This window comes from Lemur catta, chromosome 8 (assembly GCF_020740605.2).
Source record: "Lemur catta isolate mLemCat1 chromosome 8, mLemCat1.pri, whole genome shotgun sequence".
NCBI classification, from domain to species: Eukaryota; Metazoa; Chordata; class Mammalia; order Primates; family Lemuridae; genus Lemur; species Lemur catta.
Genome location: NC_059135.1, coordinates 23,591,823 through 23,616,661, shown reverse-complemented (window position 1 = coordinate 23,616,661; position 24,839 = coordinate 23,591,823). Strand labels below are relative to the sequence as shown.

Below are 24,839 nucleotides of genomic sequence, written 5' to 3'. Positions count from 1 at the left end.
TGAAAAGATTTCATATATATACAATTTTTAAAAACTCCACACAATTTTTAACTTTGAAAGAAAATCAGTTCTCTGGTTACTAATAAACTCAAATTTTTTTTTCTGGATCATTTTGAATATATATATTCTGACTTAAATTGTGTTTAGGTACTTCTTTGGATTTAAACCCAGTGAATGGGCAATCCTAAATGAGCCAGTAGATGGTCAAAGAACATCGGAACTACAAATACCCACTGTGGGTATCTACTGTCATAACGCTTCTGTAGAGAACAATTTAATTTCCCTGATAGATCTTATATCCATTAAGAGGGAAGTGAGAGTAGGGAGAAAGAACATAAGAATAAATTGTTGGCTGGAAACCTTGACAAATTTTTAGAGTACTTCTTAAACTAAAGTTAAATAGTACAAGATAAATAAACATGAAGAGAAAAAAGCCCATGTAGTGATTTCACTGTTTCACATGGTAGAAACATTAGCAGTTGAAAGTCTGTGACAAATTTATATCATATTCATGAATACACCAGAAACTCAGAAAGATATAAAGTTCACCATTCCCTTCCTTAAAGATATCAGATGTATTTTAATAGGAATTCCTTAAACTTTTGTACTTTGAAATGCTGATAAGCTGCAGAAGGGTATTATATATTATCTAAAGATGAATTATCTGTTTTGGATTTCTACTTCCCCAAGTCATTGCCAGGTTCAGTTATAATACATTGCTAAGGGGTTAATTTTCAAACCATTGAGTGGTGAGAAGGGCTAGTGATAACAGAAAGGGGAAAAAAACCCAATTATAATTGGTAAAACTCTTTCCATGTGCATTTTGTTGCTGTGTTTTTTTGCATTTGCTGTGTCTTCTGGCAGAATGACAATTCAGTCTGGTTGGAATGACAGGCACAGGGTTAGTAAAGACTTTATGCACAGGATGGTGAGATCACCCTAGCATGAACTGCCATTCTCCTGCAGTGGTGTTCTGCCACACATAAATAACATAAATAACACCTGCCAAAACAGCCCTCTGAAGTGTTGAGCACTGACATACCCAAATGTTTCTGAGGTGTTACAACAGTACTGTGCAGCTGCTGTTCAGTTGCAGTCTTAATCAAATATGGTACTCTAATTCCAGGGTGGATGGATGTCTTAACCATCCATTTGTAGTAAGCTACCACATTTCCCTGAAAAGTGTGCCATTTTATATGGAAATTATAAAATAGCAGTGATTATTTTAAGATCAGAGATGATGTGTTTCATCAGGTACTACTGATGATGCGCTTGTACTTAGTCTAGCCTCTAACAGAGACTAAAGTAGTTTGTTATCCTACAAAACACATGCTGTTTCCTCTTCCACATTACTCCCCAGTGCTACTAATTTTTTCAGGCTGAAAGAATAACACTGTATTAGAATTATAGGGTATATACAGTGTGATTATATATATGAGTTTTCTGTTATACAGACCAGGTATAATACTAAAACTTAAATGTATAATTCTTAGTTAACTGCATTTTTCTAGTAATGAACAATGGATTCTCTTCCCATAAAATATGGATCCTTTGATCCTTCTGGCCTTGGTGATAGCAGCATCATTCATTATCTTTTCTATGTTAGCCATTTTTATTTGTGGCAGGATTTGAAATATGAATAGAGATTGTATAATTGCATAGTGAAATTATCTTCAAAATTAATAAGGTGCCATTTTCAGATTTTCTATCTTGTCCCAATATGTTATTCAAGTTTAAAAAGCCATCATTACCTTTATAAGGGCCTATATTTCCTATTGTAGTAAAGCCTGTGTCCTTATTTCTTTCAATATATATGCATATATGCACATAACTATAATACCACATCTATTTTTTTATATTACCAATTGCACAATATAGCCCAAAATGGAGGTTCAATTTGTTTTTAAGAGAAATCAGGAAAATCCAATTTTTTAATAGCTGAACTTATTCAATATATTAAAGCAAGATATACTTATGCATTTTAATTTCAATAATTTACTTTCCACTTTTATTTTCTAATAGAAATTATCTTGTTTATAGAAACTAGTTTTGTTTGTGTTAGTGTTCTTGAGATAATGACATTTATCCCTATTTAATTACTATTGCATAATTAAAAATCAGTCCTTTGACATCCAGTGGGATTGTAGGGCTACAGTGTGCAACTTACTAGCTTTCAACATTATCCAGTACAGTTACTTGCACTTTCTTATAATTTTTGTCATATAAATGTATTGCAGATAAAGTAGAAAATAAAAAATATTACATATCACCATACTTTAAGGCCACCATTTTTTACCATCATATATTTTATCAAGTTTTAGTAACGTGAGTAGTACATTGCTATATTCTCAATGTGCAAAAATTAAAACACTACAAATAAGGTTGAAATCTTTTCCCTATGATAAAAAAAAAATCATTCCCCCTACCAGAGGAGAAATTTATTACGAACTTGATAATATCCCTTTATACCTTTTTCTAGTCACAGATAAAAATGGTATAGTATTGGTTTATGCATGTGCTTAGTTCGTGTTATACTGTGCATATTGTTCTATAAGTTGTTTTCCTCACTCGCCAGTACGCGTTAGAGTTCTTACTATTTAGACTCTATCACTAATCATTACGGGAACCTTAAGATAATTTATGTGCCTCGATCTCCTCATATGTGAAACGGTAATAATAGAACCTGCCTCATAGGACTGTTGAAGGATGACATGGGTTGATACCTGAAAAGCACTCAGGACAGAGCCTGTTATATAGGACATGCTGTGTCAGTATTTGCTCTTCCTCTCATTACATAGAGATCTGCCTTAACCTTTTAATCTGCCGCAAAATAGTCCACAAACTGGCATACTGCTCTTTGTTCAGTCATATCACTATTAATTACTTTGAAGCAAGGTTTGGAATTACCCACAATAGGCTCAAATGTGCAAAGAAAATGCAACTATTTTTTTTTTTTAATGACTGATCTGATCTATTTCATCTATTTAAAACTGAACTTCAGTCTACTCTGGTGAATGTTGTTTTGAATCCAATGCTGCAGTTCAAATACTCCCTTTAGGTAACTCTACTCCTGCTTGGTTGACTTGGGCAGATGCTCAGTTTTTCCAAATTCTGTCTGCTCGCCCTATTCCTCTTTAAGATGGCATCTGGTTGTTTGGCTTACATGATTTGGTGGCGGAGAAGGGTAGGGTGCTCAGACTGACCTAGTGTCCTTTGGATCTTCCCTGATATCTACAGAGGGGCTGAGCTGCTCTGCTATCTATGCTGGTCCCTGATGTGGTATTGTGTCCCATCTGTTCTTTGGGATAATACTGGCTCTGGCCATTTGTCCCTTCTGTGAAATTATCTGTCTGCAGTGGTCTTTTCATTTTGACTCCCAAGACTCTTAATTCCTCTGGTACTCTCAGAACCTCTGTGTTGTCAATGTGGGGACTTGGGCCATTCTGGGTCCCCAGTTTATTTCCAGGCCCTGGAATGCCATGGGCTCTGTTTCAGAGGTGTATATATCTGCTGGCCTGCTGCTGTCATTTCTGCTACACCAGTTCTTTACTTCCTTCAAGAGTGGTCCTGAATCGAGGGTTGGGAGTGGGAGTGGAAATAAAAAATGCTGATCTGACTCCTGTGTTTCCATTCTTCTTCCTACAACCCCTCTTCTTAGAAGTGCTGGACTCGAGGCTGTCTACTTCTATGCCCCATCTCTTTCTACCTTCTACCTCAATACCCAGCAATAATGCTAGGAATGGTTGGCCTCATTGTGATGTGGAAGAATGCTATAAAATCTAAATCCTCTAGGTTGAGTTGTGATAAGTTAATAGCAGTTTAAAATAAAAAAAAAAATGTCCTTTCTCCCTGGACAAATCTTGCTTTTTAGGACTGCTGTCTTGTTGCAAAATCTCATTGGCATGACATAAAGATGAATATTAACTTTTTCTTTCACTTTGCATTCCTGTTGTAATAATCCTAAACCACCCTAAAACAAATACGTATGTTTGTGGAGACGGTCGGTAAAGAGAATTTCAAAAGAGTAAAGAACATTAATACATTTAAATATTATTCCCACTGGTTCATTTATGCTGCAAGGAAAATCTATCACTCTATATATGTATCTATCATTTTGTGCATGTTTTAGTATTTCTCTGAGTTACATACTGAGAAATGTAATTGCCACAGGGTATGCACATTTTACATTTTACTGTATAATGACAAATTGTGCTACAAAGTGACTAGACCAATTTATACTCTTGCTATGAGTCATTGAGAGTATCCTTTGCTCATCAATGCCAGACATTTTACATATCTTATTCTATTTAAATTCTCTCAACAACCCTCCACAGCAAATGCTATTATTCCCATTTAATATATGAAGAAACTGAGGCTCAAAGAGTTAAAGCAACTTGCTCAAGATCACACAAATAGTAAGTGGCTAATTTGGGAACTTTTTCTAACAAAGCATAAGAAGCCTACTATTTTATTGTTCCATTCCAGAAATATGTCTCTATTTTGAGTTAAACTTTATAATATTGACTACTATTATTTTCTTTGCATTCTAGTTAATAATCTAGGATAAAACAGAAAATGATATTACAAATAGTGGACAAGTGATGCTGTTTCCTTAGTTAGTTCAAACACCTATTTAATCGTGGGGCAAATAGTTGACCTAACATCTTTTTGACTTACAGTCATTAGTTGAACAGGAAAAGAGGAACAACACTCAGCTAGATGAAGGGCTGAGCATGCAAGCAGCTTTAGCACTAGGACTTGTGAGGCCTGAGGCATAGCCCCAAGACTCTGTCCAGAGGGAAACGTGTTCAGTCTGCATCACCTACTATTACCAGCATCTTTATTGAGGCTGATAGAAGCAAATTTCTCAGGTCAGAAAACAGAACTCTTTCAGCTGAGTTGTGATATTTAAAAAATTCTCTTTTTGAGTCTCTTGCCTGGCCAATCAAACTGTCCTCCCAGAACAAATTGCTGGGTAATGAAATGCAGACACTGTAGCGGGAGAGAGCTGTCCTATTTGCAGCACTGGCTTCAGCTCGAGGCACATCTCTGGCTGCTCCTTTCTATCTATAAGTTAAAGCAATGGCCTCGGCAAGCAGCACACTCTGTACAGCAGCTGCAACTCGTTATCGGCTTTGTCCAGAATAACAAACAGAACAAACACATTTTGCAAGGGCTTTTCCCCCCCTCTTATGTAGAGAAGGAGGAATTAAGCAATCAGTGAAATGCTGATTGATCAGTTGTGCAGACTTAGAGAGTCCAAGGCCACATTAGTACTATTAACCTCTGAAAAACAAAACCTAAAAAAATATTCTTAGGATTTTACTTAAACCAATATTTTTGGGATGTGAAGGTATAGATTTTCCCACAGGGAAAAATGGAGAAATATTTGTGCTTCACTTAGTACACTTTATTCATCCAGATTGCTTTGTAATGCAATGACGGTTAATTATTTTTCTAAAGATAATTCACGTTATTTGGCAGATGTTGGTTGACCTCAGAGTACCAGAGTTATGTGAACCAATTGGTGTGATGCAACACAGCTTTAATAAACCATCCTCTTCTCGTGCCTCAGCTTTTTTTTTTCTTTTTCTTTTTTTTAAAAAAATTTTTGCTTCCATGTAAAGCGTTTTTCTTTATTGTGAACTTTTTTGTGTCTACAAAGGTTTGATCTGTAACTATAGGCTTTCCCGTGTGCCTCAGCTTTGACTTTAGCCACCAGCTCCTGTGGCCATATCAAGAACTCTCCTTACCAGAAATAGGACCACCTTCAAAATTCAAACATCCTTCTTTCTGCCTAGCCCTATCCTTATTTTTCGATCTCATATACTCAAGTCTTCCCACTATAACAGTTCTCTGAGCATCCTTTTTTATCTAGCTTAAGATCTAGGGTCTACCATTAGAATCATTTCCTTTCTAGATACCCTCAACTTCTACACCCCAATTTCTCACTAACTGGACTGGCAAAACTCAAACCTTTAATGGCCAATCCTCCGTCTGTATGCCAGCATTTATATACTTGAAAATGGCTGGAGAAAATGACAAACATGGACATTCTGGTGTCACTATAAATTCACTGTCACTGATCTCAAATGCGAATCTAATACTACTGGCTCTCTGGCTGTGGTACTCTAATGAGAGCATGATCCTACTCATCAAAGGAATTATTTTAAACTTTCCAATCTTGAGTTGAAAAATATACATCCTACTTCATTATAAAGTAGAAACCGTCAAGTGGCCATGCTGTCGTCTTCACACTACCATGTCAACAAACCTTCAGCAGAAGCGATGTTTCATGCACCTACTCCTATCCTCCTGTTTCAAGGGCACAAACATCCTCACTGCTATCAAAAATTGATCCTTTTCCATGTTCTTTAAATCCCATCTTGTCTCACTTTCTCAAAGGCTTCACTTTTTTATTATACTCTTTGTCATGCAAATTTACCTCCCCCTGTCACATAGAGCAGTCTCATCGGCCTACAAATATGTCAAGTCATCTTTCATTTCAAAAATAAAAAAATAAAGAAAACAAAAGACCAACAAACAAAACCCTTCCTGGCTTCACAGTCTCATCCAGTTTCTATCATTTTATTCAACTGCTTTTCTTCTCATGTTTTCTCCACTTTTTTATGTCCTATTCAGTCTTTGATCCACTTCACTCTGACTTATACCTCCATCACTTGAATACATTAAATATGTGGTCTCAAGCAAATTCTAGCCTGGGCCTGACCCACAGGGAGGGATTTGGAGCACAAACCACATGGCACAGTTGTCTGCTTTTGAGATAAAGGAGTTCGGCCTTTCATGGCCTATAATACAGTAAGGAAACACGTCTCAACCAGGGAAAGTCTCTGGAAATGGTGTCAAGTGTGAGTGATTAGTCACCAGCACTCACAGTGGCTGTGAAATGGGAGCACTGACCTAGTAAATGGGACCTGGGCAGGGCACCCGAACAGGTGTACCACAGCTGGCTTCTTACGTGGACTCACCTTACATGCAGTGCATCTCCATACAGTGATTAGCTTCATCTTTTTTGTAACATAAATAAAATTGTTTTACTTTCCATCTCTCAATGACTTCCTGTTGAACTAGGAATGACAAATCAGTATCTTAACATGTCCTACCAACCCCTCCCTATAGGACCTGGGGTCTGATTGCCTCTCAGATCTCTCTTAATAATACTCCCTGCCTTGTTCACCTTCCTTCTGCCCCACTAGTCAGTTCCTGGAGGGTCCCATCAATTCCCAGTTCAAAGCGTTCACACACGACGTTCCTTCTGGCAGGGATGCTTTTCCTCCCACATTACCTGTTTAATTAATACGTATCAGTCACATCTCTGCTTCCTCAGACTGTCCCTAAACACCCAATCTAAATTTTGTTCCCCTCGATTATTTTCAACAAAACAGCCCATCTTTCCCCTGCAGGGTTTGTAATCATATATTGTAATGAAATTTGTAATTATATATTGTGAGATTGATTCCTAAGCTGTCTTAATACACTGTTAAGCATCTCTCAAGCGGTATCATGAGGTTTGGGACCACGTCAGTTCATTTCACCATTGCCTAATGGAGTACCTGGTATGTAATAAAACTCAACTTGTTGAATGAAAAAAATAAATAAATGGATAAATAATGAATAAATTAGACATATGAAATTAGGGTGTCAGGAAAATAATCACCCTAATTTCCTAATCACCCTAATTTTTCTCTAAGTTATTTCTTAACAATTCTATGAAGGCTATTAACGTTGGGCCATTAGAGGTTTAATCAAATTGGTGTTCCTTTCGTGCTCCCTTCAGAGATCATAGGGCTTGATGGATATTCTCTCATTAACTCATACATATCTCTGCCATTTTTGTGGCATTGACTTGCCCAGTTTTTAGAGAAACTGGGAAGTAGGAAGATTAATGGACTTGGCTAAGGATAGAATGAGGTTGTGACAGAGCCAGAGAGTTTGCTTCTACTTCTTGACTAGCTTAGGATGCTGCACAACTTGTTAGTAGTTAGAGAAAATATGCACATATTGGGAATAAATCCATGTCAGTAGGTTTGTATTACTAGAAACTTCCTTCTGAAATGTAATACTATGAATATTTCTCCTCTACACATAGCACAGTTGATGAGAAACACCTTTAGGCCAAGAACTCTTTTCATAACCATTAATCTTTCTCAATTTCCTTATGAGAAAATGAAGCACACAAAGGTTAAATAACTCAGCCAATGTAATTGAATGAATTCATGTCAAAACTCAGCTTTAGGGTTCCTAGTTGACTTGTATAAACATACAGCTATGTTTTTCATCCTCATTTGAAGAACATTTTTGTACATTTAATATTAAAACCCCTTAATTCTGCTGATTGCTAAGATTTAAACCTATCAAAGGAAGATTAATAGGAACCAGGATGCTTTGTATTCTTCTAGGGAAACATTTATATAACATTTTACTTAGCTGTTTAGATATTACTTATACATGTAAATATTACTTAAAATAGTTTTAAAGCCATAAATTATTTTCAACTAGATTGAATTAGTTTTCCTTCTACTACTTTGAGAGTGTAGGTATTCCTTGAAGCAAAAAATTATATTGAGCTTGAAATACAAATGCAAATAAAATTTGCAGCATATTGTTATAGGTTAATTTAAACTGGGGTATGATATTTTGAAGTATAATATCTTAATTATGTAAAAGAATGGTTGTCATCTTTAATCTTAAAATGTATTTAGATATTTAAGACATGTATTTACTGAGTAAATATGTTGATTTGGAGGGATTTTTTAAATTGAAGTGTCTAGTATATTTTTTCCCCTCATACTAATTCTAAGTCAGGTGATCTGACAAGGCCTCTAATCCTATTGGTATTATAGTATGACCTGTCTCCTGGACTTTGAAGCCATTTCTTTTCTTCAGAGGAGATAAGGAAAGGTGTCTTATCTTAGGTCTGGAAGAAACACGGAGCCCAGTATCAAGGTAGTGGAGTAGTTATTTTCCCAGACATAGTAAGGGTTTTCAAGCCTGAAGAAAAAGATTAATCTCCTTAAAAAAGGACTTTGCTAACTTGGGTCTGGACATGGCAATCCTCTTTCCAACCATCTTGTCTATAAGCTTTAACAGTCAAAAGTTTGTTTGCTTTCATTTTTATGTAGCTCATCTTTTTTTAGCTGCTCATATTCAAGACTTGGAAAAGAAGTAACGGTGGTGAGCTGAGTAATTCATTGGATTTTGATGAGGAGCTCTTGAGAAATTTTATTATTCCTGAGTTTTAAACCCTTGTAACTTTAATATAACATTGGTATGAACTTTACTTTTTTCTCTGCATTTTAGTAATTATGGTATTCCTATTGGGTATGATAGTAGCTATAGATCATATAATTTATAAATTATAGATTTACAATTTCATAATTTTGGGGAATTTTATTTATTTTAAAGCTTGCTATTTTTATATTATGCCTTATATATTTATAGCATTTAATGTCAATCTAAATTCATTTTAAAATGCATTTTATCATGTATTTATCTTTCATATGTTTTTAGAAAGCATTTGATTTTTAAAAAATACATTGGTGTGAGATTTCACAATTTATACTTTATCTTTGTATTTATATGTGTAGTGGATATTTACAATTTTATTCTAGCTAGTTTGTTCAATGTTGATCACTAGACCTTTTAGCCAATATTGGCTGGCAAACATGTGTGATTCTTTTTGTTCTCTTGAGAAGTTGTTGGATTTGAAATGATTCCCAGAGGGCGGGTCAACTCCTTTGGGATATGAAAGGTGACACGGAGGCTTTTTATTTTGTAAAGTGCATTAATAAGTGATCACATTTCATCCCGGGAGAGGGGCTGGAGAGGAATATGAATTTGGCTGTTATGTTTGGGTCTTGTGGGTCTGGAGCTTCTTAGGTTTTCAGTTCTTTTTGTTATTCTTTATTGTTCAATCTTGAGAGAAGAAAACATATGTTGTCTGTTTCTAAGAATAAACCTGAACGGCTTTTCAAGAGTGAACTTTTGTGGGGGCAAGTCTGTATTCCAGTTTTATTTTTATTCTCAGGATTTAGCGCCATGTTTGGCATGTAAAAGGCCTTCAATAAATATTGATAGAAGGAACTGGAGAATTAATTATTACTTATGGCCTATGAGAGGTCACAGTTATTACTATTTCTAATTTTTTGATATGAAACAGAGACAAGAGACTAATTTAGGATCACAATGTGAATGAGGCAAGAAAAAAGCCTACAGCTTTGGAGAAGTGAACATATTGTGTTTTTAGCTTCACACTGTAGTCAATAAGCAGTGTGTTTAATGATTTTAACCAGGAGAGTATCAGTGTGTGAAATAAGAGTATGTTAATAGTTTTAGCTGTATGATGCAAACGAGATGTACATACATTCATTAAAAGAGTATGATTTCCCATGGCTTTGAAAAATTGACAGGATATAGACAACTTGAGAATATTAATTTAACAAGTATTTGGCTTCAAATTTCTTTATCAGATAAAATATTGTATCGTTTTAGGTTGGCTACGTGATTCACAATCTGTTCTTTTTTTAATCATTCCTCATAGTTTTCTCCATCAACTCCATATTATCAAGAGAAAACTTCAATAGACAGAATGGTCTTTGACACTATTGGCTGTATGTCAAGCCACTGTGAGATTCAGTTACATATTTTAAATGTATTGTTTTATAATCACACATTCCTCCTTGGACCCCTCTCTTATCTGCATGCCTTCTTTCATGTCTTAAATATTTTTGCTGATGAAATTTGTATGGCAGGATGAGGAAAAGAAGAGAAAGAATTAGTCAGAGACTGGGAGTACTAAGATACTCTGGATTCTAGCCAGCTGTCATAGCTGAAAGGGGTGGAAGAACACCACAGCACAACTGGACCCTCCCGTGGCCCTAGTTCGTGCCAGGACGTAGGTTTGACCTTCAGTGTTTAAGAGCCATCTCAGCCTGTTACTATCCCTGCCCCACACCATTGTGTTTGCCTGGAAGCTTAGCCAAAGAATTTGCATGCTTATAAATTCCCAGGACTGAAAATAACTGTGTAAGAAATGGTGTTAAATGGACATATTTCTGAGTTTATTTTGTTCAGTTAATATGATAAACTTTTATTTAAAATGTAAACGTTATTTTAAAAAGCACTTTTTAAAAGACTGATTTTCATTGAAATTGATTCTGGCCTCTAATCAGAGAGTTAGCTGCAAAGGCAATTTGCAAAAATGCAGACAATTCTGAATTTAATTTGGGGTTATTAAAAGTTAATTCCCATATTTGAATTCTGTTTTTTCAGTTTACTATAATATTTCTATTTGTTTTTAAATATTATCAAGACATACTATCATACTGGGGAGAAGAAAAAAATATTATCAAGACAAATATTGGTATATCTTCACAACAAAGACATTTTTCATTTTTTTACCCTGTATATTAAGATGGAAACTAAAATGAAAGAATTATGTAGTCTAGTGGGTATCAATTCTTTCTGTATAGTGTTCACAGAATGATCTTTGGAGATGCTCTGATTTGCATGTGAATAAAAACTGCACTCCTGAAAGACCCTTAGTTGAAAGTATCAGTAACTTTCATTAGGTTTTAAATCTTCTGACTTTATCATATAATAGAAAAATAAGAAAAAATTATGTCTTATTAAAAGGTCTTTTAAAGTATTTTTATTTGTCTTTTGTTAAAGGCTTATAAACTAATCTAATTTACCTAGAGAATGTACAATTCTATCTATTTGCAAATTTGGAGAAGAGTTGCGTATATTTTTAAAAGAAGCCTTAGTTTCTGTTAAAAGTGGCAATATTTTATCACTGAACCTTTCTGTTCCTATATTATAGCTCTGTTCTCTGAAAGTCCTGCATATATCCTTGTTTCAAATGTATGTGGGTTATAATAAGAGAAATGTTGATTAGTCAATCAAGTACAAATTAATTATTTTAATTAATGACAGAAAAACAGACATTTATGGACAAGTGTATTTTTGGGGTCAGAGTCTCCAATGATTTGAAGAATACCATCGCCATTTTTAGTACAAATATTCTAACCTGGAAAGTCTTTCTTTTTCCAAGTTGCATATTGGTATGCTATCCAGAGTTACTAACATAGTACTAATAATACTTCTATTGTGCAACTTTATTTCTCTCATTTACCTTACATTTTAGAATGTGTTTAATCAGCCTTTTCATAAGATTTTTATTGTTACTGCTTGACCTCAACTTCTAATCTGTCCAATTAACTTTTAAAAACAAATTTTTGAAATGTTGGCATAGTTTTCAACTTTCTGATACTCAGTACTTTGCTTTTTTAGTTCACAAAGTTTTCAAAATGTTCTCTTAAATTAGTCAATTCCCTAATCCAAGATCAATTAGCAACAACACTATGTATTTTCCTCTTCCTATAAGCTGAGAATGATCTTGATGAGGGCAAACATAGGTTAAAAATAAATGACATCAAATAAACAATACCAGAATAAAACATTTAATTCTTCAACCCTCAAAGGCATGTCAGCAATTGAAATCCAAGGATGCACTTTTGACTAATTGTTAGTAGTTTGTAGAGTTCAAGGATTAGAAGGTTGGCTTTTTTTCTCTTTCTTCTTCTTCTTCCTCCCCTTCTCTGTCTCCTTCTTGTTCTTCTTTGTTCCCCTTCTCCAGAAGATCAGTTTTCTCCAAAAATTTTAGCCTCCATAAAATAAGAAAAGGCACTCCTGCCCCTCTGTGACTCAACTCAGAAATCTACAAATCTGGAGCAAGAAATAGCTATGTGGTCCATTCACAGGGAATTGCAACAAAATTTTACGAAGAGGGAACTGTTTGTAAAAGCAGTGGTCCTATTTCCAGGAGGGTGGAAAACATCTTCCTGGACCAGATTCCCCTGAGAATAGGAGGGCATGGAAGAAATCAGATTCAATATAACAAATGTACTATAAAAAAGGGGTGGAGTAGGAATGTGCGTAGGTGATTTGTTAACACAAAATTCTCTACGTCATTCCAGTGTAAACTGCTGCCTCTTACTTCATGAAGTCGGTCACTTCAAGACAGGTTGCTCAACATCTGTGATCCTCAAAAGTGTTCAGTTTAAAGGGAGTCCAGTACTGTCCTGGAACCTAATCTGGGTTACTCCCCCCACCCTCCCCATTGCCAGGGTTGCTCTTTAGAATCTTGCAAAATCATTTGTGTTTACTCTTGACAAAAGTTAAGAAAACAAGCCCATCAGGCATGTTTGTTCAGTTCAGCATGTTAAAAGATGGTTTTGTTGCAATGATTATTATTGTGCAAAGGAAGCTGATGATGAAAATTTTTTTACTTTTTCTTAGAAGTATTTTACTATTTAGAATGAACAATTGTCTAATGATTTAGTCATTCTATTTTGTAAAAATGTGTGATGTAGGCGTATTTAGGCCAAGTTTTATGAAAATGCTTCATCCATGATTAAGTGTAGGGTTTGATTTGTGTAATTGTTAGTTTCTTTACTACTTATTTCATCATTTACCAAATTATTTCTATTTGAAATGTAGTAATTGTTCAGAACTTACTTTTCTGCACTGATGTCTACTAAACTCTTTAGACCTAGTATTAAGTAACTCAAAAATAATGAAATGACCTTGGCTCACTTAGATAATTTTTTTATATCTATAAAACAAAGGAATTTAAAAAAGATTTTAAAGATTTAATCCAATTATATAAAACTATATAATTTTTGTATTGTCTGTTTGATGAGAATTTAGGCAATATATTTGATAGGTTTCTGTTTTCCTTCAAAGACTCTTTCAGCAGAAAAAACTCCTAATTCCAGATATACAATGTCTGATATATGGAAACTACTCATTAAATACTTCCTGAATTGGTTATCCTTTTATCAACTCTAGATTTTATTTCTGAACAATCATACAAATTTAATGACATTAAATTATCCAGACTCTATGGTTTTGGAATAAGTAACTTCAAGCAATAGGATATAAGGTAGAAAAACATAAAAAGTATCCTTTGATATTTTAGGTGAGTCCAGCTCAATGAGTTAGCCAGCTACAAATGTGGCTCCCGGGCCAATTAGTTCTACTAGGTAGATCACTAAAAAATTGATAGTTTTATTTTTATTTAACCACCCTCCTTTTTTATATTATTTCTATTTTAAACACAATAATAAATCAGAGAAGTTATGGTTACTTTCTCCTCTCTCATTGTTTGATTTTTACTGAAGTTGTTACATTTTACTAATTTTCAGGAATGTTATAAATATTTCTGAGTACCAGAAATCTAGCCTCTGTTACCTCTACACTCATATATTCTTCCTATGAAGTTGAATCTTCCCAAAGCATTTCATGCTGTTGCCTCTGTTTTTCCCAGGTACAACTGACCTGCTGGAAGAGGATGGATATTGGCTAAGAGTTGAGTTCTGGTCTCGGCTTTGCAATTTATTAGCTGTGTGATCCTGGACATGCCACTTAATTCTCTGGGATTCACCACTATTATTGATAAAATAGGGATAGCATTCACTACTTTCAGGGATTGCTTTAAAGATTAGCAAATAAGGCATGCCAATGTCTAGCTCACGAAATCAATAAATGCCAAGTACCTCAAATTCCAGACAGGATTATATTATCATCATTGGAGCCATTAAGACAGATTTATTTAAATACCTATTTGTACTTGATGGTATAATAGCAAGTAATGTATATATATCTCTATATTTTCCTATATAGATATAGACAATATGCTAATATATTATGGTTTTAAATTCCAATGTTTTAGCTTCTCTTGTAGGATCTCTCTCATTTATTACTTAAAAATTTCCTCTTTTTTATTTTTTTGACTTTTGGGAAGAGTGAAAGACTGCTCAAAAATGCTACATGACATGATTTCAAATTCAATAGTCATCTCATGGTCAAAATTCCATTTTTAGAATTTTAATATAGTCAATATTTAACTTTCTAATGAGTTTCTTTTCTTAAATTCTACTCTAAATTCTACTTTCTATATATGGCTTTTATAATTACAGCTTACTATGAATAACTTTGGGCCTCTTGCTATGCTTTATGGTTGTTACATATGTTTTCTTGTTCATTTCCATATAATCAATCTTCCATAACTTTTATTTGCAGCTTGCTTTTCTTCCTCTTTTTGGATTAATTTACTCTTGATCTCAACTTTGCTTGAACTTTGTGTTTGACTGCCTTCAGTTTTCCAAGGTCACTGTGAATTCTGAATCAACTTTCTAAGGCATAGCCCACTCCTCTTCTCATCCCACAAATACACAAGAAGCTTGGTTAATTCACTGACTAATTCAGTCTGATGTCTTACATTGGTATGCACCTAATATTGGTCTAGAATATATGCTCCATGCTCTTGAATTAAGGTGGATTGCATCAAACATTTCTACTTGGTCTGCTAGTAACGTCTTTTTTAAGGGCAGTATGGAAAGATTCACTGTTTATAAATACATGCTCCTAGTACTGACTAATCTCTTCTCTTTAAGGTGTTTTCAAATGGGGTCTTATAAATTATACCATTTTTTTTATTATCCTAGGACATAAATCACATGTGCCTTGAGTTGTAATGTGTGAAACCAATTTTACAAGGTCTCCTTTCCAGCTTCATTTTTCACTTTCTTTTATATCATTTCAACCTTTATGTTATCAAACGTTAGATTGATAAGGACATTCATCATAATTGGTTCCTCACTTTCTATTCCTCAAAATGCCAATTGGATCTTAATGAACATGTCTTACTTGATTGGATTTCCAAAGACATCTCGTTACTTAAAAACACCATCATCTAACAACCTGCTATCTGTCTATTGTCATTATCAATCATTGACATATTGGAAAAGGTTTTCAAACAACTTTAAGTCTCCTTCTTGGCCAAACTTTATTTGAGGAATCCTTCTACCAGCGTGTCCTACTTTCTATGATAGGAGAAAGTATGTGCCTTTTATTATATATGGGTACAACCCACACCATTTCCCCTCAAAGAATAGCCTTCTTTGTCCATATCCTTACTTATGACAGTGTTCCTTGGTGTGTTATTCAGGCTAATAAAAATCATAGAATAGAACTTAGTTAGTTCTGCCTTTTATATTCTATTTTCATGAATCCCTGCTCAAACACGAAACAGTAGAAATTTCTTCAGGGAGCTGTTGCATCTTTTTTTACTCTGAATTTATTTTCTCTCCAGTAATACCTTGCTTCTCGTTTTAACTTATCTCTTAAAAAATAGACTTTATAGAATTAGTGACAGTTCTTTTTTTATTTTTAAACTTCTTTATTTCCTCTTATGTTTACCTGACATAATTTTATTTGTTCCTGCTTAAATAATCATCACTGATCAGGCAGGAATCCAGCATATATAAATCCATTTGTTCATTCAATCATTTTTCCAGAAGCATCTCTTGCATGCTTGCTATATTGAAGACTTTTTGATAGATGCATCACTTTCTCAGAATTGTTTCTGATTCATTGCCTAGGATGACATACTTCAAGAGGACAGTTGAAAATCTCTGTACCTTTGAAGAAGGAATCACTAACACCATTACTTTTTCTTCATTCCAAAATGTGAGGCCTTTGTACTCCAGAATGTGCTGTTCTCATTTTTTTCAATTGGTAGCCGGCCTTCCTTGCTTATGTCATTGGACTGTCCAAATGAAGGAGATACTTGAAATCAGTACCCATACAGGCTGTCCATCATTGTTGCTTCATGTTTCCTTTAAAGGAGATTTTTTTTTGATTATTAATACAAATGGATTAATGGGAACAAAAGATGGAGACAGCAGTTGACAAAAGAAGAATAGTAGTAATTAAAACATATGGAAGTGCTCAACCTCACCAGTGATTTGAAACTTAAATGAAAGCAAAATACCATTTTCTACACTAGTGCAAAGAAAAGATAATACCTAATGTTGGCGAGGATGTATTGAAAGGCACATTTATGTATTGTAATTGGTATGTAGATGAGTAAGCTCTCTTGGAAAGAAATTTGTCAATATTGATCAAAAATGGCAATATTGATATACATTGTAGCAATAATAGAAGCAATGAAAATGGAATGTTTGCAGCCATTTCAATTAAGGTTTAAAAGGAACTTTGTAATAACATCAAACATACTTTTTATATACTGTTACCTCGCAAAAGTGCAATGCAAGTTGATGACAGTTTTCAAAACTATGATCTATGCATAGACATAAATGTTAGAAGAAAATAATACACTAAAATATTAACAGAGGTCATGTTTGTGGGGTGGGTTATTATCTATTTTTCTGTATTTTACAAATTTCTTTAAATATCAAATGAAAATAAATACAACTTAATACTTGATATGTTAACATTTTCAATATCAGATATGTCAATGACAAACTCATAAAATTAAGTACTCTGAGGGATTCTGAAGGCTAAATGCTTCTATTTCTTTTAAAAAATGATAAATAATTGTATTAGTTAAGAATACTTTTCTCTGTCTCTCTATATCTTTATTCCAAGGTATGTCTATCATTCATACACACACACCACACACACACAGACTCTACATATACACACACACACATACATATTAATACATATTCAAGGCATTTCCAATTTATGTAAGAAATAAAACACTTTCTCAGCATTAAATATAAAGGTACTAGGATGTTTCTTACTCCATCAAAATTGAGAAGTGTTGAGTTTTTAATTTTCTACATGGGATTGTACAGAGGAAAATAGCCCAGTGTTATAAACAGTGATAACTATGGTAAATGTATCAATAGAAAGGAGGGATAAATCCATATCAAATATTTTGCTTTTCTGAGTGAGTGACACAAATTTAGAGGACCCTCTATGACCTGGCTCACGAAGAATGTATTTTCAAGTGTGCAGACTTCCCCAGCCCCTGTGTGTGCACACACGCATGCCCTGCACTCTGCTCACTTGTGTGCAGAGAGCTTCTGTGTGGCAGAAAAAATTATTTCAAACTGAAAAACACTTTCTTTTAAAATGCTTTGGAAAAAAATGTCTTTCATAAAAGCGTAGTATTTCCACTAAATTTTTTTTACGTCTGACTTTAACATTCCGTACCTACCAACTCTTACAGCCCCACTCCTTTGATCTATCCTAACATAAACGCCTTCATTAATGTAGTATTTTTTTTCCAGTTCAGTTGTAGATTTCAGTCTATCTTGAAACTCAAATCTGACACTACTCACTCTTATTTGTTGGTCTTTCCAATCTCTAAAATGATTACGCAATCACAACAGATGGATTTTCCAAGTCTCTAATTCAGAATAATTAACCAAATTTTCCAAATCTCCTGCCTCCTCCCCCTTCATTCTAATGACTAACAATATGGACCCTATCCTACAGTCAGGACCCTTTACTGATAAAGATGAAAGCCTGTTAAAACTTTCATGTCCACGTTTCTCTCTAGACTTTAGAGTCGCAGAATTCTGTCTGAGGGTTGCTGACGTCTCTCTGGAAAACCATGTACACATCGTCATGCTTTTTGGTCAACTGTTATAAATGGTGACAAAGTCTTTTCCTTTGTCAAGATCTGGACTGTTCAGTACTCCCATTGTCATATTTAATTAAAACACAAAGAATGAAATACACTACAATGTTCATTGCATGGCACCTCTGGGTAATGGGACTATGACTGATTTAAATATTTTTTGCATCTTAAAATTTTTCCATAATGAGTATGTGTCACTTTTTTCAATTAAGGAAAGAAAACACACTAAGCAGTGATTCTAAGTCCTCAATTCTCTAAGTTGGGAGTTCTCCTTTTGCCAGCTTCATCCTCCTTCAATCCATTTTCTATTAGCTTTTTTTGACACAAATTTCACCTTTATTTCTTGTTCAAAATACTTCTGTGACTATCATGAACACCATTTATGGATAAGGCCAACCATTTTAAGGCACACAAAGTCTGCCATGTTATGGTGTCTGCTCATATCCAGGCTGTTTTTTTTTTTTTTTTTTTTTTTTAACATGCCCCATGATTTCATGCCTCTATGTTGTTGCTCCTGCCATCCCTTCTGTTTTTTTTCCCCTCCAACTGATTGACCTACTTCCATCCTTCAGTATAACATGGTCCAACATATCCCATACTTAAGCTTTACTGAACATGCGTAAGGAACTTGATCATCCTTTATTTATTTTTCTGCCCATTCATTTATTTTCCCATTGCATTTGGGCATACTTCCATGGCATTAGTTATTTTATTAATTACCTACATACACTAGTATGAGACTATTTTGTTTAGCTTTCTATTACCAGGAACCGTGAAGTAGTTGACCTCAGAGAATGTTTATACACAGATATATTAAGTAAGACAGAAGATTTAGCTTAAACTTTGTTCCTCTTAAAAAACAAAGCAAAACAAAACAAAACAAAAAAACCCATCCCCACCTTCATTCCAGCACTGGTTCTAAATCAGTGATGTTTACAATCTCTGTCATTCTGTGTCATCTTTTCCATTATGAGAAGCCTTAGGGATGAGTCTGTACTGCCTGTATTCCCAGGCCCCTTTCTAAGCGTATCAGAAGATAATGCTGCAGTGAGTGCTTCCTGTTCTACACAGACACATGACTGAAGAGTGAGCTTCCACCAGCTGACGTGACCCTTTGTCTGATTAAACATGTGATTGAAGGGTTAAGTGAATCAATTTTTCTCAGGTTAAAATATGAATGCTCAAGTTTTGAAAATTTTATATGTAATATTTTAATGACCAAAAAAGTCTTGACTTAGGAATAATTCTTAGATTGAAATGAGTATTTGCCTTTGTTTCATGTACTTTTTTATAAATTTAAGAGACCTAAGAGGGATATAATAGACCACTTTCCTCCAGTTGTGTTTTATTTGATATTATTGATTGCTTTAAAATGTGGAACCCAGAACAATGCATTGGTTAGACTGTCACATTACTGCATATTTGTAGAGGAAAGTTTATTCTGATGTCCTTTTGACTATATGTGGTTTCCATTGTCTTCTTCCAAGCAGAAAATGGCGAGGGTTCAGGTTTCTTTGGGAATCCAAAAAATTTTTTTGAGGCAAATCGGGCAAAACATGTAACATAAGTAAAAGCCTTTGATCCTTGGCATTGTTAGAAGGTTGCTACTCTTCCAGGTAAGTGACATTCCTAAGGTTGTCCACTATGTCTAGGTCATTCTATTGAGCTGCATAAGCAATTCCTTTGATAGATGACAGGTTTTCTACAACACCAGCATTATTTCAGCAGGAGAAGGTAGTATTTGATGTGTTGCAATTTGTATTACAAGTCAATGAACATGCCTGGACATTACCTCAGGAGGAGGGGTTCAGGGAAGGAGGAGCTGTGGCTGAAGACATTTAATGGCAGAATGAATGGAAATTCAAAGACCGCTGTGCAGTCAGCCTTAAACACTGACTGCACCCTTTAGCTTTCTTTCATATTAATTAATAATCTTATAACAAAACTGTCATAAAATATATATAATTTTATTTAATCTTAGTGACAAATCACCTTCAAAATGACGAGGATTTTGACAGCTTGCAAAGTGGTGAGGACACTGAAGACTGGTTTTGGCTTTACCAATGTGACTGCACACCAACCTTGGAAATTTTCAAGACCTGGCATCAGACTTCTTTCTGTCAAGGTAATACCCATATTCATTGTTTCTGTTAAAATAGCATGGGGTGTGGTTTAGCTGTGAAGCAAAGGCTTTCCTTACAAAGCAAATACAGGTTTGAACATAGTTCTGAAGTGCTAATTTATTAATATTTGCTTTACTATAGAACCTACTGATTCAGCAAATGCTCATTTTTATCTTCTCCGAATAAAATTACAGTAATTTTTATCTAATGTAGAAAATGGTCGCAACTCCTGTGAACATGTAAAATGTCCATGTGCTGCTTAGAAAAGAAACATTTTTAAAAGCCATCATAACTCTTTCTGTGCTCAGACACTACTGCTGATAGTTTGGGTTCAAAACATGGAGTGGCTTAAACGTGTGTGAGCCACATCACAATATGCAGTGTGTTAAGCCCCTATTCTGTAAATAGGGCTCGCTGGAAAGTTTTCTCTTTTAAAATATTGTTTTAAAAAATTTAGAAAATATCTATATAATTGAGATAGTTGCAGGTCATCATGCAGACACTGCTTTAGCTTTTCATTTTTCCTCTTAGCTGCTCCTTTAGAAGGCCAAATTTATTATTTTCCTTTGCAAATTAATACACTGAGGAAAATAGCAGTTGATAATTCTGTCCCTCCAAGTGTATCTATAACCGAAGGGGCAAGTCCAGAAAGAAACATCAATCGCCCTTCTCCTGCCCCCACCAATGAATTATGAAATTCCTGTGGGAACCTCTGTCCCTTCCTATGACTTTATGAAGACATTTATTACCAGGGAAATCTGAAAGTACTCCATGGGAACTTTGCCAATGAATATCATCTTTAGTGAATATAAAGTTTAAGTAATCACAGTAGCTTTATATATACTGCTTCTTTGGTAGTGAAAGCTGTAAAATGTGAAGTAGAAAAAAAAACTAAAATCTCTGTTGATGTAAAAATAGGCTCCAGGAGTTTTGAGTGTTCTGCTTATATTTTGTATGTTCACTGTGTTGACTAAAAATCTTCCAGATGCTTGCACAACTTCTACTGCCTAGATTGCTCAAGGCAGAATTCAGAGGGGTTTTAGCCCTGACACCTGCAGGGCTAAGCAATGCCACATATTCTTGTGGCCTCCAGGGATAAACATGGGAAAGGGATAGGAGTAAAAGGAAAGGAAGAGAGATGGAGACACAGAGAAACAAGGGGAGGGGAGAAGAGGGAGGAGGAAGAGGAGGGGAAGGAGGAGGAGGAGGAGAGAGAGAGTCTAAAGATCCCAGGAGAAAGGAGAATACATACAGTAGCATCAGTGGCATGTTAATGACTTAGCCTTTCACATGGGGAAAATTCTAACAGGAGTATAATAAACTATCATTTTCAATTAAAAAATAAGCAGGAAAAAACATTTTCTTGGATTTAGTTTAATTATAGCAAAAGAGCCAGAAAGGAGAAAATTCAAAATCATCATCAAAGATATAGTAACTAGATATAAACTATGAGAGTGAATGTTTGGTTTTAGTTTAGTGTTAGTAATACCTCAAGAATACTCATGAATTAGCTCAGAGAGAATAAAACAGTAGTGAAAATAACATTGCCTATGGTTATATGTGCCTTCTAATACTTCAAAGTTGAGTCACTCAGAATATCTCTTTCTTCTCACTGAAGTAGATGGGCAAGGATAAGTTTGTCTCCATCAGATACCAGAAACAGAGAAATTGAGTGACTGCTTAAAATGGCATAACATGACTGAGATTAGAAGCCAATTCTCCAAGATCACAATAAGTGCTCCATACAACACAACCACAACCACAACAAAATGGTCTAATTATGTGGACAGACCACTGGGAAAGCAGTTCTTTTAGCTCATGGTGACAGATCTGTTTCAAGGGTCTGCCACAGTGCACAGCTAAGAATGACAAATTTGTGGGAGGAATAAGCCATCATTTTATGGTGTAAAAGCCATTACTCACACTCCATCATTATTGGCCAGAGTTTTGGAGGAATGCCAGGCACAAAAAATAGTTCTTGAACTTCTCAATAGTGAATTAAAATTCCATAGAACAGTCCAAGGGGACTTGTGTTATTATTCATTTGTTTTGAAGTAGTCCTCTATCTACTTTTCTTCCTGCCTTTACATTTAAAATTCAACTCTCTTAGAAATACATTTATTTATATTGCCCTGTAAATAAGATTGTTTTTTCAAAGTCTTTGGAGGTCCCTTTTCCTCTCTCCTTGGCAAAAGACAGAGAGGGTGGGTTTAATGACAGCAGTGACGCACTTGTATTTTTTTTTTTTTGTGGCTTCCCTGCGTATTTGTTTGTGGCTAATATTTAAAGAGTGTACCTTGCCAATAGACACAGTTACATTTCACTAATAGGAAAGAGGAAAGAATTTCAAGGTGCTCTACTTTTAAAGGAAGTTGATATCAAGGGTATAAATGATCAACAACCATAAAATATGAAAGTTTTAGAGACCATAATCTTTTTCTATTAGTATTGAAAATGTTCAGTGCTCATCATTACATTCAGCCAGTTGTAACAGTATAGTGGAAAATACTCTGGATGGGGACTGAAAAGATCTGGATTCTAACCCCTGTTACGCATTTCTAAATGCTCTGACCTTGGTCTAGTCACATATTCTCCCAACCTAAATTTTGCCATCTGTAGTGTGGAAATGGTTACTGATTTACTTAAAGGATTATATGATCATCATACATGATCGGTGCTTAAAAACATATAAAGACTTTAAAGCAAAAGCTGGATAGTTAAAAAAAATTCCTGTTATATATATTTTAGTAGAAGGACTTAGTAGAGGGTTAGGTCAGGGAGTCCTAATGTTTTCCAGGGACTATAAATTATTACAATGACAAGATATTTGAGAAGAATTCTCACATATTTATAATGATGATTCTTTCACCTTTGCATTCGTATTAAACCTATTTCTAAGAAGATATTTACTATAATGAATCAGATCCAAGTACCATGAAACAAATAATCTTTTAAGTATGGTAAAGTCAATTCTAAAAGGCAGGATATGCACCATATCCTATTTCATTAATTAATTAATTAACGTGGAAGCTCTACCATGGGAGTATCCAGGAAGAATAATAAATAGAAATAAGTGGATTATAAGTGGATCATGTCAGACTTTAAGAACTTACAGATATAAAAATTCTAAGTTCACAAGTCTTGGAAAATCACCAAGACTAAATATTTTTACTTGCAAATGAATTTGGAAATCAAAGGTATTAAACTGAAAAGGTTAAGTTTTCTATGAATAGAAAAGTGTGCAAAAAATACTGCTTCTAACATTAATCCACTCATTTTTAAAAATGATGAGCTCTGTTATTAAACCAAGAACCTAACAGTCCAACTGTCTTCTCTGGGACTTCAAATACCAATGAGCCCCAGGAATCATTATTTTGTTTGAAAGGCTTTCATTTTGTAGGATTTTATATTCTGATTTCAACATAGAAGTATCTATTTAGCTCAACCTTGAGGAGCTATTGTCATTTGATTAGAAATAAGCAACTACAAAATCTCCTATAATTAGAATCATTTAGTTATATTGTAGTAGCTTTGAAGACATTCACAGGAAGTAGAATTCATTATCATATTGAGGCCTCTTTGTACGTATTAGGTAGGAGTAGGAATAGGGTTACCACGTACTTTTAAGAATAACTATTCTGTTAGACTTTTAGTACATATAGATACTTTTAGGGCTGGATTTCATCATGGTAGTTCAAGTTTTTGAAACGATAAATTGTGTTCCAGTACCAAATTAGCTATTGAAGAATTAGTTTGGATGATGGACCCCTTTACATATTTTTGGTGCACAGTATTTCTCTAATTGGGAGGTGGCCTCTCTCTTGAACATTTTTGTGTATGTTCTCCACTTTTCATGTCATCCTTTTTCTAAAACATAGACTTATTTCTTCATCATCCACAGTGCCTTGACATTTCTTGACATAAAGCCCTTGTAAAAGCTATAGGTCAAATAGCCTAGACTAGGGTGAAATGAGTGAGATACCTGGTGTGCATAATTTAAGGAGACTCTCACTGTCGGGTCAGGGTGTGCCTCCCTCGCCTTACCCTAGTTGCAGCCCTGGGTCAGAAGCTAAGAATTTTGGCTAAGGAAATTGCCAAGAGACTAGCACTAGTCTTGATCTATGCTGCCCTCTCCCTCACCTTCTCCCTCAAGTCCCAATTTGCCTATACTTAGCCAGACTTTCTGATGGTCTAGAGATAAAATTAGGTCTTACTGCTATGGAAATGGAGAATATTCC

The 24,839-nt window shown here is 34.7% G+C and overlaps 1 protein-coding gene across 1 annotated transcript in view; it reads left to right on the top strand.

The window, feature by feature from the left end:
- Window positions 1-20,280: 20,280 nt before the first annotated feature.
- CPS1 (carbamoyl-phosphate synthase 1) overlaps window positions 20,281-24,839 on the top strand; it is a 116,341-nt gene continuing 111,782 nt past the window's right edge. Inside the window, exon 1 of the mRNA XM_045559790.1 lies at window positions 20,281-20,603. Coding sequence (XP_045415746.1) covers window positions 20,478-20,603 — 126 coding nt within the window. The 5' untranslated portion in view covers window positions 20,281-20,477. The remainder of the gene's footprint in view (window positions 20,604-24,839) is intronic.